The sequence below is a fragment of the Hylobates moloch genome, unplaced genomic scaffold (assembly GCF_009828535.3).
Source record: "Hylobates moloch isolate HMO894 unplaced genomic scaffold, HMol_V3 SCAFFOLD_12, whole genome shotgun sequence".
NCBI lineage: Eukaryota > Metazoa > Chordata > Mammalia > Primates > Hylobatidae > Hylobates > Hylobates moloch.
The window spans coordinates 43346830-43368049 of record NW_026652287.1 but is presented as its reverse complement, the minus strand read 5'-3'; the positions used below and the strand labels follow the sequence as shown (position 1 = coordinate 43368049).

Below are 21220 nucleotides of genomic sequence, written 5' to 3'. Positions count from 1 at the left end.
AACTCTTTCATACTCCACAATGAAAAGAGTGGGCTCAGATGCCCTCACAATTCTGTTCTCACCCTGCCAAACTGTGGCTCTCCCAGGTCCAAAGCCCCAGTTTTCCTAAAGTCATAAGAGCCTGCAGTCAATCTGTTACCAATGAAATATGGGGCACCCTCCCCGTCAGCCGGGTTTGCGGCTTGGGGGACGCCCCCTTTCTCTCTGCTGATGTCATTTGAGGAAGTACTTTCTCAGAACACCAGCTCCTGGCTGCCCAGCGCCTACGTCAAACATATCAGCTTCACCACGGCCCTGGGGGTGGACAGTTCTTATTTTTCAGCCCCGTTTGACTGATGAGGAAACTGAGGCTCAGAGAGGCACAAGCACTGGCCCCAAGTCACACAGCGAGTCAGCGGGCAGGGCTGCCATGTGAATGTTACCCAGCGGTCTGGAGTGGAGGAGATCTGTTTTTTGTTTTTTGGTTTTTGGTTTTTTTTTGAGACAGAGTCTCGCTCTGCTGCCAGGCTGGAGTGCAGTGGTGCCATCTCGACTCACTGCAACCTCCGCCTCCCGGGTTCACGCGATTCTCCTGCCTCAGCCTCCCGGGTAGCTAGGATTACAGACGTGTGCCACCATACCCGGCTAATTTTTGTATTTTTAGTAGAAACGGGGTTTCACCATGTTGGCAAGGATTATCTCGAACTCCTGACCTCATTCGTGATCCGCCCACCTCGGTCTCCCAAAGTGCTCAGATTACAGAGCCACCGCGCCCGGCCGAGATCTGGTTTTTAACTCCTATTCTCACCTTCCTCGCTGTGTGACCTTGGGGAAGTCCCATGGTCTCTGTTTCCCGGGCAGAAGCGCAGAGCCAAGGATGCTGGGGTTCACCGGCCTGCCAGGCAAGCGCGCGGAGGCGGGACGGGAACTCCACGGCTGCGACTTTTCGGCCAGGTTCCTCCCTGTCCTCCAGACGGCAGTCCCCGCAGCGTGTGGCAGGGACTGGCGCATGGGGAAGGCGGCCTGGTCCCAAGCTCGGGAGGGCGAGGACCCCACACGCAGCCTGCGGTCAGCCGGCCTGGCGCCCGCTCTCCAGGACGCTCAATAAGCATAAAATAATAATACTGGGCGCAGCGACGGTGGCGGCGACTTTGCTTTGCTCCGGGACTGGCGGCGTCCCTGTGGCAGGTCCGCGCTGGGAGCGCACACCCAAGCTGTGTCTTCCTCGTCGTCCGGCAGAGGGCGCGCGGGGAGACCCGCTCCCAACCCACATCCAGGGACTTGGGAGCTCCAGGGACAAGGGGGAGGCGAGGACCCAAGTGGAGACAGAGACCAGCGACCAGACGGAGACCCCAGCTCGGCTGTCTCCACCTGCTCCTGGGGCCACGCTCTGCCCCCACCTCGATGGGGAAGTTTTAAGGCCTAGGGAGGGGGGACGCAGGGTCTGTAGGTTGGCCCCGTCCCCAGTTCAGTGAGCTCCACAGCCCCCACCACCAAAGTCCTCCTCTTCCTCCATCTCCATCTGCCTCTTGACAGATCGTGGCTGTGCCATGACTCAGCCATCTCATACATCCTCAGGTCTGGAGGGGAGGTTTGGATGACATCTCGGGTTGGGGGTGGGCAGTGCCCTCTCTCTGGGGATTCCTTTGACCCAAATCGGGGAGCTCGCTGGACTCCTTTTGCGGTAGCTGGATGAACTCCAATGTGGGGAGCACTGAATCCTGTATGTGCCCTGGTAAAACCCCCTTTTTGAAGAAATGTCTGTTCTAAGCATTGAGGTTGCCATCAGAGACCTTCCTCCTTTTCCCTGGGAATGGGGGAGGACCCTGGCACCGATGCCAGCTACAGCCCACCCATCAGTCCCAGCTTTGGACCTCAGCACACACACTGAAGGGTGCACAGACCCACAGTGAAACAGAAACCCGAGTCTACGTGGGGATGTGGTTAAGGTTCCTGTTTTTTCTACTCACCCTGGAGAAATGGGATCCACCCAGGTCCCCCCTCCTTAGTCTAGGTCCCTGAATGGAGATCTACTGATTATGTTAAGTCCTTTACACATATCCCCAAGCTCACAGAACCCTTAAAGTGACCCCCACATGGCAGTGCCAACAACAGCCCCACTTTACAGACTGGAAAATTAAGGCTCAGAGAGGGCAAGACACTTATACAAAGATGCACAGGAATTGGGCGGACCTGTGTTGCAATTCCAGCTCCCCCATCTCCTGGTTGTGTGAGCTTGGGTGAGAAAGATAAAAGGTTTAGCCGGGTGCAGTGGCTCATGCCTGTAATCCCAGCACTTTAGGAGGCTGAGGGCGGATCACCTGAGGTCAGGAGTTCGAGACCAGCCTGGCCAACATGGTGAAAACCCATCTCTACTAAAAATGCAAAAATTAGTCAGGTGTGGTGGTGGGCGCCTGTAATCCCAGCTACTCCGGAAGCTGACGCAGGAGAATCACTGGAATCCGGAAGGCAGAGGTTGCAGTGAGCCGAGATTACACCACTGCACTCCAGCCTGGGTGACAGGGGAGACTCTGTCAAAAAAAAAAAAAAAAAAAAAAAAAAAAGAGAAAGGGTTTTGTCTCTGGGCTCCAGTTTCCCCATATGCCAGCAGGAATACCCTGCTGGAATACCCAGGGCACTGGGGATGAGGATGCATATGGAAAAGTCCCTGGCATGGAGCCGGAGGGTGAGCCATTGCGAGATGGATACCCACCAAAATAATGATGATTATTACCACTCAGCCACTGTCACCTAAGACTCAGTGTCCCAGAGACCAGGCTAGGAGGAGTCCCTGGAGCCTTGCAAAGAAATGGGGCCCGGATCCTAATTCATTTCACCCACCCCTTGGTGTCTTAGGACAGTGACCTGTGCCAGTTTGGCCCCCTGCCCCAGTTTTAGCATTTTCTGTTGATTCCAGCTTTCTCTTCCTTCAGCCTCTCTCCACTTCCCTCTGGGAAATGTCAGCTCACGTATGCTGGGCCCATGACACTTGCTTCCTGATAGGTACAGGGGTGCAGGGGGACTGGGGTTGGGGGATGACCAGAACAGAGGTGGGGGTGGCCTGGAGGGCTGCAATGACTGCTGAAGACCCCTAAAGAGACTTAGGAAGAGTAGGGCTACATCTTAGAGGGGCCTCACTCAGGAGCTCCAGGGATAAGAAGTCCCAATCTGACCATCTTGGTGATATTCCCAGCAGTGGGGCATCCAGGTAGAGCACACGGGCAAAGCTGTCAGTTGCACACATCGCTGGAGCACAAGCAATCAGACCCTGGAGCACCATCAGAGCAGGAACAATAACTAAGAACACCAGGTGGTTAGGGGACACCAGTTCTTAGGATACACCAGGCAGAGGGAACACAGACCACATGTCGGAGCACCGATGCTCAGACGTGAGCACCTGGCGAAGACTAACACAGCCACGGTGTTTCAATCACAGTGTCCAAGGAGCACAGACTGTTCCACGAACTCAATCACATTGTTCCCCAAGTGTAAACACCCCAGTGCCACAATCACTGCATGCTAGAAATGACACTGTCACAATCACATTGTCCCTAGACCACCGACACCATTGCACAATCACTGTCCTAGGAGCAGAAACAGTCACTCTATCCCAATCACTGCATCCCATGAGGCCACAGTCACCCTGTGACAGTCACAGCGTTCCTAGAGCACACACAGTCACTGTCACAAACCCTGTCCCAGAAACACACAGTCACACTACCCTGGAAATACACAGTCACACTGTCCCTGGAGGACACATAGTCATCGTGTCACCATCACAAGACCCCAGAAGCTCACACAGAGCACACAACTGAGGCAGCCACAGCTGGTCATACCCGGACAGCTGGAGCAAACGGAGGTCAGTTGGAGGATATCCTCAGAGGAGACCAAGCTCAACACACACGCACCCTCACTATGCTGTCACCTCTGCAGTCAGGGACTCCTTCCCTCTGTGCTGGGACTGCGCCCCCCCTCCACTGTTTCCTGCCTCTGAACAGCTACTTAACCCTAACACTCTTGCCCTGAGAAGGGAACTCCAGCCTAACACAAGGCTCCCAAAACAGTGCTCCCCCAAGAGGCACCCTCTGGATTTCTGACCCCAGCTGCTGCAGGAGTCCACTAACATCCCCGCAATAGAGTCCTCTATCCCCTAGAAGGACCCTGAGAGCATCCCACCCTGAACTAAAGATACTGGTCCTAGCAGGCACCCCCTTACGGAGTGCCCCAAGAGTACCCCAAACACTGCGAATCTAGCCCTCAGTATAGTGCCCCCAGGAAGGTCCCTCCAAGTGGTTCCCAGCTTAGCAGCTGTCCTGCACTGTCACTAAGAATACAGACCCCTAAAGGTGCAGCCCCCTTCCCCAACCCAGACCTCGTTAACACCGCGCAGCATGGCGCCCCCTAAATGGACCCCAAGATGGGCTTCAGCAGGAAGCCTCCCGTAGCGCGCAAAACCAGGGGCCAGGTCCTAGACGCCCCCGCAGCCGAATTCCCTCCGCCCCCGCCAGCCAAACCGACCCCACCCGCATCCTAGCGCCCCCTGCGGCCGGCAGCTCGAGTTGCCTCCTCCCTGCGCGCCCATCCGTTCCGCGCGCATCCGCCGCGGGGAGTCTTACCGCCTGCTGCTGCCTCCGCCCGCGCCGCCGCTGCCGGTGCCAGTGCCATGGAAGGACGAGGGCCAGGACATGCGGGTCGTGCGCAGGCCGGGCCGGTCGCTGGTGTCCATGGCATCGGCGCGCTCTATGGGCCGGTGCGGCTGCCGCTCCGGCTCGGCGCGCTCCGCGCTGTCGGAGTAGCCGCGCTGCTGGATACGGATGGGGGTCCGAGGCTGCCGCCACAGGTGCTGGGGGGGAGGCTTCAGGGTGGCCTGGCCCTCCCGGGGCCCGGGCAGTGACAGAGACAGGCTCCTTTCCGAGGGGACGGTCGGGGGCTCCATGGCGCCGGCCCCCACTTGCGCCCCGGGGGGCCCTGGCCCTTCCAACCTGCACCCCGCTTAGCTGCGCACAAGCCAGCGAGCCCAGGGCCCCGCGGGTGCGCCCGGCCGCAGTAGGGCCATGGCGCCCCGGGGACAGACCCGGGGGCGCTGCGGGCCAATCGCCCCCGGGCCGGGCTCTGCGGCTGCCTCTCGGCGCTTGGAGCTCTGCTCAGTGCCGGGCGGCGCTCTCCGCGCTCCGCGCTCCGCGTTCCGCGCCCAGCTCGGCGCCAGCCCCGGCTCCTCCGCCCCGTCCCGCCCCTCCCCGCCCCCCGCCCGCCGCGGCTGTCAGCGCCGCCCCCCTCCTCCTCCGTCCGGGCCAGCGGGGGGCAGCTACCTAAGGAGGGGGGGCCCTTCCCGCCTACGCAGATCCCCGCTCCGGGCTGGGAGGGGGCGCTGGAACTCGGCTGTCTTCAAAGCACCCTGCTTGGCCGCGGCGCGCACGGGCACGAAGGAGTTAAACGGTTAATCTGATCTGGAAGAAGACACCGGACTGGTTGCCAGAGTGTCAGTCAGTCGGTCCATCATGGCGAGGGCGGAGTCCGGTGCTGGCGTGTCCTCGTCGCTACCCCTGGCCGGGGGTAGTTTTTGAGGAGTGGTCCTAGTGCCACCGGCGCGGTGCCTGCAGCGGGCGGCACGGCAGAGTGTGTGGGATCTCCTGTCTGTGCGTCGGAGGATAGTGATGGTGCGGGCCCGGGGCGGGATGTGCGCGCACGTGGCCTCTTCCGAGGGTTGTCTGTGTTTTCAGTGTCTGCTGGAAGTGTGTGTGCGCACGTGGTTGGCTGCTGTTGTCTGCCCGTTTCTCTGGATTTGGCTGTGTGTATAACTGTGTGTGTCTGTGGGTGAAGGATGTGTGCGCACATGTGCTACCTATTTGGAGGATGTGCATCCCTACGTGGTCTTTTTTCAGGTGGCCTCGGGACTGTGAATGTGTTCTCAAGCGCTTGGATGCGTTTGTGGTCGGTGTGTGCTTGCGGAGTTGTGCACGCGATTCGGCCTCTGTCGTCTGACTGTAGTGTCGGAGGGCGTCTATGTATGTTAGTGTGTGCGTGTGCGTGAGTGTATGTGTGTGGTCAGCCTGGGGCCTCTGGGGTATTTCTGGGGTGTGTCCCATTGGTTCCCTTGTGGCTCCAGGAAGACACCCTGTGGCGGATACCGCAGCTGCCCGCCCACCGCTCTATACATCGCTGCCTCTTCTAAAGCGCTTCTGCGAGAGGTAAACTGAGGAAGGTCCCGGGTAGCCGCGGAGCTCACCCCCGTGCCCTTTTCAAGCGAGTAAACAGGCGAGCCTCCTCCCTGCGGCCCCCGCCAGCAGAGCCCCCCTTCCGGCACCTAAATCGGGAGTCGCCGTGACTCACGCTCCCGCCTCCCCCAGCGCCGCGCCGAGCGAGCGAGCAGAGAGCGAGCGGGATCCGAGTGCGCCCCCATCCCCCTCAACCCCCCCCCAAGGCTGGCTGCTGGGCGGGGGGAGTGCACGCGCCCGCGTGTCCTACCTCCCCCCCCACGCCGATAAGAGCTCGAACGCGAAACTGCTCTGCTGCGCGACCCGGGGACCAGACCCCTGCCCCCGTGCGCCCCCTGTCACGGGCTCCCCAGGGCAGGCGATGCCGTCTGCCACCGCCCTCCCCCCGCGCCCTTCTCCTTATTTGAAAAAAAAAAAAAAAAAAAAAAAAAAAAGACTGCCGGTCTTCAACCCCCACAGCCACTTTTCTCCCCGCCAGAGGGGGCTCCCGGCGTGGGCGAACGCCGAGCAAAAACCGGCCCCCCCATCAGCAGCCGCCGGGTATTCCAAGGGCCAAAACTGTGTTCCCCACTTCTCTCAGGAACTCCCCCCCCATTACACACTCAAAACGGCTTCTAGGGAATTTGCAGGGGCTGCGAGTTCTCCCCAGATCATATTTGAGAGTCCTGGGCTGGGCCAAATTCTTGGCGGGGGGATGCTGTAACGTTGGTTAGAGATCTGGAAGGGGGTGGGAGTGCGTAATGTGAGGTGGGCGGGGGGTGTCAGGCCACAGCTGGGGTTGCAGAAGAAGGAGGAAACGAGGAGCGGTGGCCTGAGCTGGGGGATAAATTGATCTGGACCTGAGGCTAGTGGGATGGGCGTGGGGAGGTATAATTAAGCAGCTCCAGGGGCGAGAGACAGTCACTTGCTCTACCTATCTGGAAATGAACCATTGGACCATGATGGAAACAGAGACCCTGGAACCCTCCAATTGAGTAGATGGGGGTGGGGGTGGATTGGAACTGCCGAGAGCGGTGACCAGAGGAGGGCATGGGAGCAGGGGCCGGCCAGAAGCCAGGACCAGCTCAGCTGTCTGACTTTCCAGCTTATTCTTGAGCCAAGAGGAGGGTTGAGTACTCTGGGAAACTGGTTGGGTACCTGGAAGGTCCCCAGATGAGAATCAGCAAGAGGTGCTGTGTGAACCCAGAGCTCGCAGATATTTCTCACATCTCCCCAGGAGAAAGAAAAATGCCAGTCCAGACCCCTTCCAAGACTCCACCATCCCCTTCAAGGCGGAGAAGAAACCTGATCCTCTCAGGCGGGGACATGAAAGCCGGTGCACAGCCGCCTGATCAACCTGCCCCAGCTCTGTGAATATGGGAGCATCTTGGGGGTTGGAGACATGACACTCCTTTCCTCAGTCCTGCCCCTTGCTGACTCAGGCAGCTGGAAAATGAAATAAGGGGTTCCTAGAGCCCGCGAAGGGTGCCTTGGGGTAGGGGTGTCACAGCCCGCCACAGGACAAGTTGCAGCTAGTTTTGCAAACGGCATGGAGCATGGAGATCGGGAAGGGCTGGTGGCTGGACCTAGCCCAGTTGGCACTGTGCCTCCCCAACCCACCTCCCACTCTGCTCCCTCTCCTACCTACCTGTCGTTCTCGGCCCTGGTGATGGAAATCCGCGGTGGGATCAGCAGCGGCAGCGTGGTGGGCCGTGGCGGCAGAGGGATCCCAGGGTCCGAGGGCTCAGGCTGGGCCCAGCCCAGGCCAGGACTGGACGAGAGGCGGCGGCGAGGGCGACGCAGGTCGGCCCCCAGCATGTTGGCACGGCCGGATTCGGGGGTCTCCCTCGACCTCTGGGGAGGGACAAAGTGGAATAGGGGCGTGGCCTGGCTGGGAAGCTCTGAGCCCCTCTCCCCAAGAACACCCCTACCTAGCTGTCTAAGGGAGTAGTTAATGGGGGTATAGGCTCCCCTTCACGTGTGAGCCACTCGCTGACCCCTCCCACAGAGGGTGCCCTACCATCCCTTAGGTCTGAGAGTGCCTCTTCTCAGCCATAATTTTTGTGGGGTCCCCTCTCGATGCCCCAGCCTTGGGTTCTGTAACATCTAGACATTCTGTCTCAAGTGTGAGACCTCTCTAACACATCACCTTTTTAGGGTCTCTTCCCAACCTCCACGTCTAAGAGGGCCCCTCTTGGTCTTAATGTCAATGCCCCCCTCCCATCCCTCACGTCTGAAACTCTCAAGACCTCACTACCCCTAGTGCCCCCTCCCACCTCCTCGCCAAAATCCTCTCCTCATTTGAGAAGCCTCTGCCTGCTGTCCCTGGGCCGGGTGAGAGCCTCTTAATCAGGGCAGCAGGAGAAAAGTGGAATCAAGGGGGTAAACTGAGGCACAAGGGGACCAAACTCCTCACAGCTTGGAGGTAGTGAAGCCACGTTCAGGAAATAGCCGTGGTCACTAGAGGGCGCTAGTCTCCCCAGGGGCGAAGCCCCGCCCCTAGCCCAAGCCCCTCCTCTCGCACCTCGTCCCCGGTCCCTGCCACGGACAGGGCACTGCGACTCCTCTTCATCTCGCCAACCTAGCGCGCCGTTGGGGCTGCGGTGGCCATGTCGGCAGGGCCAGGGCCTCCTGCAAGACCAAGCCAAACGCATCTGCCATCAGTGCCCCAGGGCTCCCCCTGCCGGCCAGGCCTAGAACCCGCCCCCGCCCCTTGCCTATTGCCTCTCCTGGGGCGTGACGTCAGCGGGCTGACGCACCACCAATGTGGTGACGTCGCCCGCCCGTTGCCAGGGCGACAGCTGACGTACGGCTGGGCTCCTGACGGCGTCAATGCCGGGGTTGGCCACTGGGGGGCCGAGAGCCTCCGGGCCCAGGTCGCCCCAGCCCCCACCCTTCCTCCCGCGGGGGCTTCCCCGGCTCGGGGATCCCGCAGAAAAAACTGGGAGCTCCCAGAGCTGGCCGCGTGCGGCGCGTGGTCCGAGCCGGGGGCCGGAGGAAGCGTCTCCTCCGAGCTGTTGGGCTTTTAAGCCTTAAACCCGAAATAGCTCTGATGTGCGGGGGCCGGGCGCAGAGAGACGGCGGCTTGGGCACAGATGGGGGACGCACAGGCAGAGGCGCGTGGAGACAGACAGGGACGTGTGGAAATAGAAACAGACAGACAGGGACACAGACACCGTTCCCGAAGACGGGTGCGCTCTGCAGCCACCGATCCTTGTCTGAAATGTTTGGGGGAGGGAGAGGCTGGCTTACTTTACCTTGACACCCAGGCGCTGAAGATTATTGCTGTGCGGCCATGGGTCAGTGTCTTAAACTCTGTGAACCTGTTTCTCTTCTGTGAAATGGAATGATATTCCCTACAGGGTCCATGTAAGAATGAAATGAGATCAAACCATATTGAACAGAATAGTGTCTGGCACTCAGTAAATGTTTAATAAATGGTAACATCTGACCCTGTGGGAGCCTGTTAGAACTCGATTCAGATCATGATCTTCCTCTACTCAGAGCCCTAATAGCTCTTACCTCACTCAGAGGAAAAGTCAAAGTCCTCTCGTGGCCCACACAGTCCTGCTAGATATGCCCAGTCACCTACCTGCCCTCAGCTCCAGCCATACTGGTCTAGCTGTTTCTGGACACAGCAAGCATGCTGGTGCCTCAGGCCCTTTGCACTTCCAATTCTCTCCACCTGGAACTCTTCCCCCAAATATCCACAGGTTGGCCAGGTGCAGTGGCTCAGGCCTGTAATCCCAGCACTATGGAAGGCCAAGGCAGGTGGATCACTTGAGGTCAGGAGTTCGAGACCAGCCTGGCCAACATGGTGAAACCCCATCTCTACTAAAAATACAAAAATCAGCTAGGTGTGGTGGCGGGTGCCTGTAGTTCCACCTACTTGGGAGGGTGAGGCAGGAGACTCGCTTGAGCCCGGGAGGCTGAGGTTGCAGCAAGCCGAGATCAGGCCACTGCACTCCAGCCTGGGCAACAGATTGAGACTCCATCTCAAAAAAAAAAAAAAAAAAAAAAATCCGCAGGTCCCTTACATCTTTTAGGTCTTTACTATATCTCATCCTTTCAGGCATTTCTTTCTTTCTTACTCCACCCCACTTAAAATTATAATACAACCTCCTAGGACTTCTGGTCCACCTTTTCCCACTCTTCCCCCCTCATACCACACTATGTAATTTATTTATTACATTTATTGTCTGTGTCTCCTCACACTGGAATATGACCTGCAGGAGGGCACGAAAACTTAAATTATTATGTTAACAATAATGTAGTATTCATTACTATCTCCTGAGTATCCTGAACAGAATCCAGAACATAATCGGCTTTTAATAACCTGTTCAATATCAGGTTATTATTGAGAACCTGATAGTGTAATGTTCCTAACAGTTCTACTGTGTACTAGCTGGTTTATACCCTACTTTGGTTCTCTTGTTTTTATTTTTTAAATACAGACTGGGATCTCACTATGTTACCCAGGCTGGTCTCAAACTCCTGAGCTCAAACTAAAGCTCAAACTCAAAGTGCTGGAATTACAGGTGTGAGCCACCACACCCAGCCTAGTTCTTATTTCTTTATTTTTTTAATATTTATTTATTTATTTATTTGAGACAGGGTCTCACTCTGTTGCCCAGGCTGGAGTGCAGTGGCACCATTGCACAGCTCACTGCAGCCTCGACCTCCCAGGCTCAGGCTATCCTCCCACCTCAGCCTCCAGAGTAGCAGCTGGTACTACAGGCATGCACCATCATGCCTGACTAATTTTTGTTTTTGTTGTTTTGTAGAGATGGGGTCTTGCCATGTTGCCCAGGCTGGTCTCAAACTCCTGGGCTGAAGCGCTCCTCACACCTCAGCCTCCCAAAGTGCTGGGATTACATGAACCCATGTTCATGCTGGGCATGAACCACTACACCCAGTCTGGTTCTTATTTCTTTTTCTTGCCTTATTGCCTTAGCTAGCACTTCAGTTCAATGTAAATTAATGGAAATGAATGTAAACATCATTCAACCTAGCCTTTAGCACCTGGTGGGCCCTCAACAGACATCTGTTGAACAAATGGATGAATGTATAAAGATAGCTTAGGCCCGGCGCGGTGGCTCACGCCTGTAATCCCAGCACTTTGGGAGGCCGAGACGGGCAGAACACGAGGTCAGGAGATCGAGACCATGGTGAAACCCTGTCTCTACTAAAAATACAAAAAACTAGCCCGGTGCAGGGGCGGGTGCTTGTAGTCCCAGCTGCTCGGGAGGCTGAGGCAGGAGAATGAGGTGAACCTGGGAGGCGGAGCTTGCAGTGAGCTGAGATCACACCACTGCACTGCAGCTCGGGTGACCTGGGTGACAGAGCGAGGCTCTGTCTCAGGAAAAAAAGAAAAAAAAAAAAAGATAGCTTAAAGGTCACCTCCATTTTTCAGCCAGACTGCCCCAGACCATGTTCTGGGCCCCCATTGCAGGTTTTTCTACCCCCATTAAAGCACTTACCACTCTGATTGTAACCTGTATTCTCCAGCAAACAGAGCAAGAAATGGTACCCATTCATTGTGGCCCCCAGCCTCGACCTCCTGGGCTAAAGCAATCCTCTCACCTCAGCCTCCTGAGTAGCTGGGATTACAGGCACACATCACCGTGCCCAGCTAATTTGTGTTTTTTGGGTGTTTGTTTGTTTGTTTGTTTGTTTTGAGACAGAGTCTTGCACTGTCGCCCAAGCTGAAGTGCAATGGCGCAATCTCGGCTCACTGCAACCTCTACCTCCCAGGTTCAAGTGATTCTCCTGCCTCAGCCTCCTGAGTAGCTGGGATTACAGGCACCCACCACCACGCCCGGCTAATTTTTTGTATTTTTAGTAGAGACGGGGTTTCACTATGCTGGTCAGGCTGATCTCAAATTCCTGACCTCATGATCTGCCTGCCTTGGCCTCCCAAAGTGCTAGAATTACAGGCGTGAGCCACCACGCCTGGCCTTAATTTTTATATTTTTTGTAGCAATGGAGTTTCACCATGTTGCCTAGGCTGGTCTGGAACTCCTGGGCTCAAGCAAACCTCCCACCTCAACCTCCCAAAGTGCTGGGATTACAAGCATGGGCCACCATGCGTGGCCTAAAAAGTAAACATTTTTTTTTTTTTTTTTTTTGAGACGGAGTCTTGCTCTGTCACCCAGGCTGGAGTGCAGTGGCACGATCTTGGCTCACTGCAAGCTCCACCTCCCGGGTTCACGCCATTCTCCTGCCTCAGCTTCCCAAGTAGCTGGGACTACAGGCACCTGCCACCATGCCCGGCTAATTTTTGGGTTTTTTTTTTTTGTATTTTTAGTAGAGACAGGGTTTCACTGTGTTAGCCAGGATGGTCTCGATCTCCTGACCTCATGATCCACCTGCCTCAGCCCCCCAAAGTGCTGGGATTACAAGCGTGAGCCACAGCTCCCGGTCTTTTTTTTTTTTTTTTTCTGAGACAGAGTCAGGGGGATGGGAAGAGCCTGTTGCTCAGACTGGAGTGCCATGGCGAGATTGCGGCTCACTGCAACCTCCGCCTCCCAGGTCAAGCGATTCTCATACCTCAGCCTCCGGAGTAGCTGGGATTACAGGTGCGTGCCACCATGTCCACCTAATTTTTTGTATTTTTATAGAGAGGGTGTTTCACCATGTTGCCCAGCCTGGCTTCTAATTCCTAGGATTATAGGCGTGAACCACGGCGCCCGCCCAACAAAATAGTCTTCTATTGGAAGTAGATGCCAGCTAGGACTTTCACCCTAGAGAGAAGTGAAGTCAATGACTGGCTTCAAAGGACAGGCTGACTCTTGTTAAGGGCTAATGCAGCTGGTGGCTTTCAGCTGAAACCAATTCTCATTTACTATTCTGAAAATCCTGGGGACTTTAAAAATGATATTAAGTGTACTTGGCCTCTGCGCTATAAATAGAACAACAAAGCCTGGGTGACAGCACATCTGTTTACTGAATATTTTAAGCCGACAGTTGAGACTTCCTGTGCAGAAAAAAGGTTCATTTCAAAATATGACTGCTCATTGTCAATGCAACTGGTCACCCAAGAGCTCTGATGGAGATGTACAAGGAGATGTTTTCATGCCTGCTAACACGACATCCATTCTGCAGCCCACTGATCAAGGAGCACATTTGACTTTCAAGTATTATTATTAGTATCTTATTTATTTATTTATTTATTTATTTTGAGACTGAGTCTCACTCTGTCACTCAGGCTAGAGTGCAATGGTGCCATCTCAGCTCACTGCAACCTCTGCTTCACGGGTTCAAGAGATTCTCCTGCCTCAGCCTCTCAAGTAGCTGGGATTACAGGTGCCCACCACCACACTAGGCTAATTTTTGTATTTTTAGTAGAGACGGGGGTTGTATCATGTTGGCCAGGCTGGTCTCGAACTCCTGACCTCAAGCGATCCACCTGCCTTGGCCTCCCAAAGTGTTGGGATTACAGGCGTGAGCCACCGCACCCGACCTGTTCTCCTATTTTTAAAAATTGCCACAACCACCCCAACCTTCAGCAACCACCACCCTCATCAGTCAGAAGCCATCGACATTGAGTCAGGACCCTCCACCAGGAAAAAGATTATGACTTGCCGAAGGCTCAGATGATGGTTAGCTTTTCTTAGCAATAAAGGTTTTTTTGTTTTTGGTTTTTGTCTTTTTTGAAACAGGATCTCACTTTATCGCCCAGGCTGGAGTACAGTGGCGCCATCTCGGCTCACTGCAACCTCCGCCTCCCAGGTTGAAGCGATTCTCCTTCCTCAGCCTCTGGAGTAGCTGGAACTACAGGCGTGCGCCACCAGGCCTAGCTAATTTTTGTATTTTTTGGTAGAGATGGGGTTTCACCATGTTGGCCAGGCTGGTCTCAAACCCTTGGGCTCAAGTGATCTGCCTGCCTCAGCCAAAGTGCTGGGATTATAAGCTTGAGCCACCACACCCGGGCAGCAATAAAGTTTTTAAGGTTTTTTTGTTTTGTTTTTGAGACAGGGTCTCACTCTGTTGCACAGGCTGGAGTGCAGTGCTGTGATCATAGCACACTGCAGCTTTGTCCTCCTGGGCCCAAGCTATCCTCTCACCTCAGCCTTCCAAGTAGCTGGGACCACAGGCAAGCACCAATATGCCCAGCTAATTTTTAAGTTTTTTTTTTGTAGAAATGAGGTCTCACTATGTTGCCCAAGCTAATAAAGTATCTTAAAATTAAGGTATATGCATTGTTGTTTTAGACAAAATGCTATTGCATACTTAATATACATATGGTATAGTGTCAACATAACTTTTATATGCACTAGGAAACCAAAAATTTTGTGTATCACTTTATTGTGACACTTGCTTTATTGTGGCAGTCTAGAACTGAACTCACAGTATCTCTCACCTCTGCCTGTATCCTGTATACTTTTGAGCAAATTACTCAGCCTCTCTGGCCCTCAGTTTTGTCATCTGTAAAATAGGAATAATATTCACATCCATCTGATGGGGTTGTTGTGAGGATGAAGTGAAGTCATGCATGTGAATTTATTTCTGTTCCTTTTTTTTTTTTTTTTTTTTTTTTTTTTTAATTGAGACAGTCTTGCTCTGTTGCCAGGCTGGAGTGCAGTGGCACAACCTCTGCTCACTGCAACCTCTGCCTCCTGGCTTCAAATGATTCTCCTGCCTCAGCCTCCCAAGTAGCTGGGACTACCGGCGCGCACCACCACACCCAGCTAATTTTTGTACTTTTAGTAGAGACGGGGTTTCACCATGTTGGCCAGGATAGTCTCAATCTCTCGACCTCGTGATCTGCCGCCTCGGTCTCCCAAGTTGCTGGGATTACAGGCATGAGCCACCGTGCTCGGTCTGTTTTCATTTTGTTAGGAGACAAGGGTCTTACTCTGTTGCCCAGGCTGGAGTGCAGTGACGCTATCACACCTCACTGTAGCCTTAAACGCCGGGGCTCAAGTGATCCTCTCGCCTCGGCCTCCCAAGTAGCTGGGAATACAGGTGAGCACCACAACGCCCAGCTAATTTTTAAATTTTTTGTAGAGAGGGGGTCTTGCCAAGTTGCCCAGGCAGGTCTGGAATTCCTTGGCTCAGGCGATCCTCCTGCCTCAGCCTCCCAAAGTGCTGGGATTACAAGTGTGAGCCACCATGTCTGGCCAACCCACCAGCCCCTCTGCTGTTCTTCAAACACCTAGAACATATTCAGATCTCAGATATCCTAACGCTCTTCCCATGCCCCTGACTCTGCTTGTGTTTTCTTTTTCTCTCTTTTTTTTTTTTTTTTTTTTTGAGATGGAGTCTCACTCTGTCGCCCAGGCTGGAGTGCAGTGGCACGATCTCAGCTCACTGCAAGCTCTGCCTCCTTGGTTCACGCCATTCTTCTGCCTCAGCCTCCCGAGTAGCTGGGACTACAGGCACCTACCACCATGCCCAGCTAATTTTTTGGTTTTTTTTTTTTTCAGTAGAGACGGGGTTTCACCGTGTTAGCCAGGATGGTCTCGATCTCCTGACCTCGTGATCCATCCGCCTCTGCCTCCCAAAGAGCTGGGATTACAGGCACGAGCAACCGCACCCAGCCCTGCTTGTATTTTATTTGCCTTAGACTTATATATATATATATATATTTTTTTTTTTTTTTGAGACAGAGTTTAGCTCTTGTCACCTCAAATGATTCTCCTGCCTCAGCCTCCTGAGTAGCTGGGATTACAGGCACCTGCCACCATGCGCAGCTAATTTTTGCATTTTCAGTAGAGACAGGGTTTCATCATGTTGGCCAGGCTGGTCTCAAACTCCTGGCCTCAAGCAATTCCCCTGCCTTAGCTTCTCAAAGTGTTGGGATTACAGGCGTGAGCCACTGCGCCCGGCCTATTGTTTGTAATTTTGAAGAGGAACCCCGCCTGTGCATTTTCCCTAGGCTCTGCAAATTCTGTTGCTCAAAGTCTCAAGGATTTGTGAAATGAAGAAAGCAATGAAGAAGGCGATGTTGGAGGAGTCCAGCCGGCCAGGCAAGAGAGGCAGAGACATGCCCCTTACTGCTGTCAGGACACAAGTGCACATTTGTGGCAATCAGCCCTGGCCGCAGCCCAGGTGAGACAGGCAGGGCCCAGGAGTGCTCAGGGTGGAGGGATGCCTCTAAGCCTGCCTTCTGCTCCCCTGGACAGCAGGCCGCTGAGGAGGGGGGTCCAGATGGCAGCACAGGCTGCTCTGGACAGCTGGCATCAGGCTCAGGCCACGAGAGTCCTTTTCCCCCACCCATGTTGTCAGCACCGGCAGCTACCAGCCCAGCCTGGGAGCCACTGGTCTGGCCTGGCAGAAGAGAGCTGATGTCACCCAGCCCGACATCCCGCCCACTCCCCACTTCCTTCAACTGAAGGATGTGGCGATGTGCAGCAAATAACAGGGAAGTGAGAATAAAAGCCCCTGCCCACACCATGGCCCTGAATATTCACGGCTGCCCAAGCTCCATGCTCAAAGCTGACGCAGGTCTTGGAAGGATTGTGAAGGGCTCCAGGCATATGTGCACGTGTGTGCAAATACATGCATATATGTGCATGAACTTCATACCTGGCTGTGCATGTAAACTGGCTGGTGGAACCTTCTGTGGGTCTAAGTGTTGCATAGTTGAAACCAAATTGTACCCGCAGGAATCTATGTGTCAGGGCAATACCACATCAGTCTATGTGAATAAGAGGTTGGCTGTGCCTGTGTGACTGTACTATGAATGTGTAGGTGTGTGGGGGTGTCACTGTGTGAAGATGCAGCGGAAAACAGTATTTCACAGTGCCTAGAAATGCAGGTTCCGGGGGCTGGGCACAGTGGCTCACGCCTATATTCCCAGTACTTTGGGAGGCCAAGGCAGGGGAATCGCTTGAGGCCAGCAGTTTGAGACCAGCGTGGGCAACATAGCGACACCCCATCTTTCTTTTCTTTTTTGAGGTAGGTCTCCTGCTGTTGCCCAGGTTGGCATGCAGTGGTGCGATCATAGCTCACTGCAGCCTCCAACTCTTGGAGACCCCGTATTTAAAATAAAACGAAAAAAAAATTAGCCGTGTGTGGTGCTGTGTGCCTGTAATCCCAGCTACTCAGGAGGCTGAGGCAGGAGGATTGCTTGAGCCCAAGAGTTTGAGGCTGCAAGTGAGCTGTGATTGCCACTGCACTCCAGCCTGGGTGACAGAGTAAGATCCTGTCTTTAAAAAGAAAGGAGGGCCGGGCGCAGTGGCTCATTGGGAGCACTTTGGGAGGCCAAGGGGGTCGGATCACCTGAGGTTGGGAGTTTTCGACCAGCCTGGCCAATATGGTGAAACCCCATCTCTACTAAGAATACAAAAAATTTGCTGGGTGTGGTGGTGCGTGCCTGTAATCCCAGCTACTCGGGAGACTGAGGCGGGAGAATCACATGAATCCGGGAGGCAGAGCTTGCAGTTAGCCAAGATCGAGCCACTGCACTCTAGCCTGGACGTGACAGAGTGAGACTCTGTCTCAATTAAAAAAAGAGAAAGAAAGAAAGGAAGAAAGAAAAAAGAGTTCATGTCCTTTGCAGGGACATAGATGAAGCTGGAAACCATCATTCTCAGCAAACTAACACAAGAACAGAAAACCAAACACTGCATGTTCTCACTCATAGGTGGGAGTTGAACAATGAGAACACATGGACACGGGGAGGGGAACATCACACACCGGGGCCTGTTGGGGTTGGGGGGCTAGGGGAGGTATAACATTAGGAGAAATACCTAATGTAGATGACAGGTTGATGGGTGCAGCAAACCACCATGGCACATGTATACCTGTTTAACAAACCTGCACCTTCTGTACATGTATCCCAGAACTTTTTTTTTTTTTTTTTTGAGACGGAGTCTCGCTCTGTCACCCAGGCTGGAATGCAGTGGCGCGATCTCGGCTCACTGCAAGCTCCGCCTCCCGCGTTCACGCCATTCTCCTGCCTCAGCCTCTCCCAGTAGCTGGGACTACAGGCGCCTGCCACCACGCCCAGCTAATTTTTTGTATTTTTAGTAGAGACGGGGTTTCACCGTGGTCTCGATCTCCTGACCTCGTGATCCGCCCGCCTTGGCCTCCCAAAGTGCTGGGATTACAAGCGTGAGCCACCGCGCCCGGCCCCAGAACTTAAAGTATAATAAATAATTAGTTAAAAAAAGGAAGAAAGAAAAAGAAATGCAGGTTCCAGGTTTAAATCTCTGCTCAGCCACTCAGTACCCATGGCCACTTGTCTGTGATGTGTATTAGTGGGATTATGTTTGGGTTTGAGTGTGTGTGTGCTGAATTCAACTCCTGCAGGAAGTCTTTCTAAATACCCAGCCACGCCCTCTATTTCCATCAGTATCCTAATAACGATGTGTCATTATATCTTTTGATCATGTTATTTCATTTCAGTTTCCTCCACTAAATGTCAGCTCCACTGGGGCAGGGAGTTTTGTTCTATTAATTGTTGTGTCCCTGGCACCTGGTACATAGTAGGTGCTGAATAAATATTGAATAGATGAAAGCAGTGCTGTGTCTATATGCTATGTGGGGAAGAGTGGGCACTGGCTGGACACCATGAGTTCCTGGGGTGCACAGTGCTCAGTGCTGGTCTCTGTCCCCAGCTGTTCACAACCCTTGCTTTAACCATCTTTTTTTTTTTTTTTTTTTTTTGGTGAGACAGAGTCTCACTCTGTCTCCCAGGCTGAAGTGCGGTAACGTGATCATGGCTCACTACAGCCTCGACCTCCTGGGCTCAAGCGATCCTCCCACCTCAGGCTTCCAAGTATCAGGATTACAGATGTGAGCCATCGTGCTGGGCCCATCTTCAATTTTGTAGAAATGTTGACATTCTGGGATTCACTGTCTCCTTTATCAAATTCAAGGGAGCGGGGGTGGATTGGTTTATGATAAGCCTTCTTCCTAATCTACAGTTCTAGAATCTGGTCTTAATCTAATCCCCTCTTTAATTCACTTAAGATCTTTTTTTTTTTTTTGAGTTTTGCTCTTGTCACCCAGACTGGAGTGCAATGGCACTATCTCAGCTCACTGCAACCTCCACCTCCTGGGTTCAAGCCATTCTCCTGCCTCAGCGTCCTGAATAGCTGCAACTACAGGCGCGTGCCACCATGCCCAGCTAAGGATTTATTTTTTGTTTTTATTTTTTTTTAGAGATGGGTGTTCCTGGGATCCTCCAGCCAGCCTCCCGAGTAGCTGGGACTACAGGCTCACATCAGGGTGCCAGGCTCGTTCAACATTTATTGAGTACCTACTGTGGGCCAGGCACTATTCTAGACCTGATCCTGCCCTCATGGAGCTCAGACCCAAGGAGGAAGGCAGGCAGGATCCAGAAGTCTTATTTAATCTGTTTTTTTTTTTTTTTTTTTTTCTGACAGAGTCTCGCTCTGTCACCCAAGCTGGAGTGCAGTGGTGTGATCTTGGCTCACTGCAACCACCGCCTCCCGGGTTTAAGCAATTCTCCTGCCTCAGCCTCCCGGGTAGCTGGGATTACAGGTGCCTGCCACCACGCCCGGCTAATTTTTGTATTTTTAGTAGAGATGGTGTTTCACCATGTTGGCCAGGCTGGTCTCAAACTCCTGACCTCAAGTGATCTGCCTGCCTCAGCCTCCCAAAGTGCTGGGATTACAGGCGTGAGCCACTGTGCCCAGCTTCTCCTTTAATCTTGAGTGCCTTTCCCTAGTCTCTCTCTGTCCGAGGACAGAATTTTAGTCTTCACAGTCTGAAATCACCCGCGGGGATTTGTATGTTTATACAGGGATCCTGCTCCCTCACTAGCCAGGAGCAGGGACCCCTACTGGGTTTGTTGGTTGCTGCTGCCCCAAAGCCTGGTCACAGTGCCCAGCACATCGTAAGTAGACACTTGGGAAAGAGATGTGAAATTAGCTAATAAATAAAATGATGGGGCAAAAGCAGGCTCCGCGAGCACGATTTCGCGGAATCCTAGGTGTGTGTCATTACCCACTTTGCAGAGGAGGAAATTGAGACTCAGGAAGGCAAAGCCGCCTGCCGGGCCCCACCGCAGCTCAGTGGTATGTGGCTATGGGATGTAGCAGAAGAAGCAAGGGTAGCCCCAAAAAGCGTTCCCAATTCCCGCAACCCCCCCCCCACCCCACAGGCAGGAGAGACATAGCAGGGTTTGCACCCATGGGGGTGGGATGGGGACCGGGGACAGAGGGACAGTGCAAAACAACTTAGGGGTCTCTCTCCTCAGTCCCCAGGGCTGGAGGTGCTGTGCTGGCAGATTAGGAAATGCTTGGCGTTGATGGGGAAGCTTCCAGCGCCCTGTCCCCAGTTCTGGAAGCTGAGGCTCCGGGAACCCTGTTTTGCTGAAGCTGGGCAGCTCCAGTCTCCAGAGCCGGGAAGAGACCCCCGCGCCTATCCGGGAATCCCCGACATCTGGGATTCTCTCCAAACACCCCCAGGCTGATGACGGGGCCAAAGCCCTAAAGGGCATACTGTGGGGGTGCGGGTATGGCTTTCCTGGGGAGCCGGGGAACCCCCTACCGTCCTGGCCCCCTCCCACTGTGGCACCATGTCCCCCTCCCCACCGCAGCTCGCAGCCCCAAGCTTACCTTGCGGGGGGGCTGGGGAGGGGATGCCCCGCCCTCTCTGGCCTGGGGGGCGGGAGGGGACGGGGGTGTCCAGACCCTTTGTTTGCTGGTGTGTGAGTGTGTATGTGTGTGTGCGATTGTGAGAGCCGCCGGGGTGTGGGTCCGTGCGCGCGCGTGCCCGGGCCGTGACGGCCACTGATGTGCTGGACTGCCAGGGTGGAGGGGAAGAGGGAGGGGGAGGAGATGGGGACTCCCCCCCCCGCCCGCCCACTCGCGGGTTTGAATGAAGCGCGAGGGGGAGGGGCGGCAGCGGGAGGGCGTTTTTGTCCGATGGCCCCTCCCCCTCCATGCACCGGGGAATCATCCCCCTTCTGGAGACCTTCGCTCGCTCTCTCCGGGCACTGCCTCCAACGTCGGCTCCAGGGGAGACTAGGAAGAGGCGCCCCTCACCCGAGTGGCTGGAGCTCCTCCTATCCAGCCTGACCCCCGAGGGAGCACCCTTTAATCTGAGATAATCCTGGCCCAAGGCTGCAA

At 54.5% G+C, this 21220-nt stretch overlaps 1 protein-coding gene across 3 annotated transcripts in view; it reads right to left on the bottom strand.

Annotated features, from left to right (window-relative positions):
- Window positions 1-20820, bottom strand: part of PDE4A (phosphodiesterase 4A) — a 66143-nt gene extending 45323 nt beyond the window's left edge. Inside the window, exons 1-3 of one of the 3 annotated variants that reach the window (XM_058425169.1) lie at window positions 20708-20820; window positions 8698-8804; window positions 7822-8027 (exon numbers count right to left, since the gene is read on the bottom strand). In XM_058425169.1, the coding sequence (XP_058281152.1) occupies window positions 7822-8027; window positions 8698-8745 (254 nt within the window). In that variant the 5' untranslated portion in view covers window positions 8746-8804; window positions 20708-20820. Of the gene's footprint in view, window positions 1-4595; window positions 5189-7821; window positions 8028-8697; window positions 8805-9430; window positions 9595-20707 lie in introns of those variants that run through there. The other 2 variants (XM_032169647.2, XM_032169646.2) reach the window with 2 other exon arrangements.
- Between the last annotated feature and the right edge of the window lie 400 nt (window positions 20821-21220).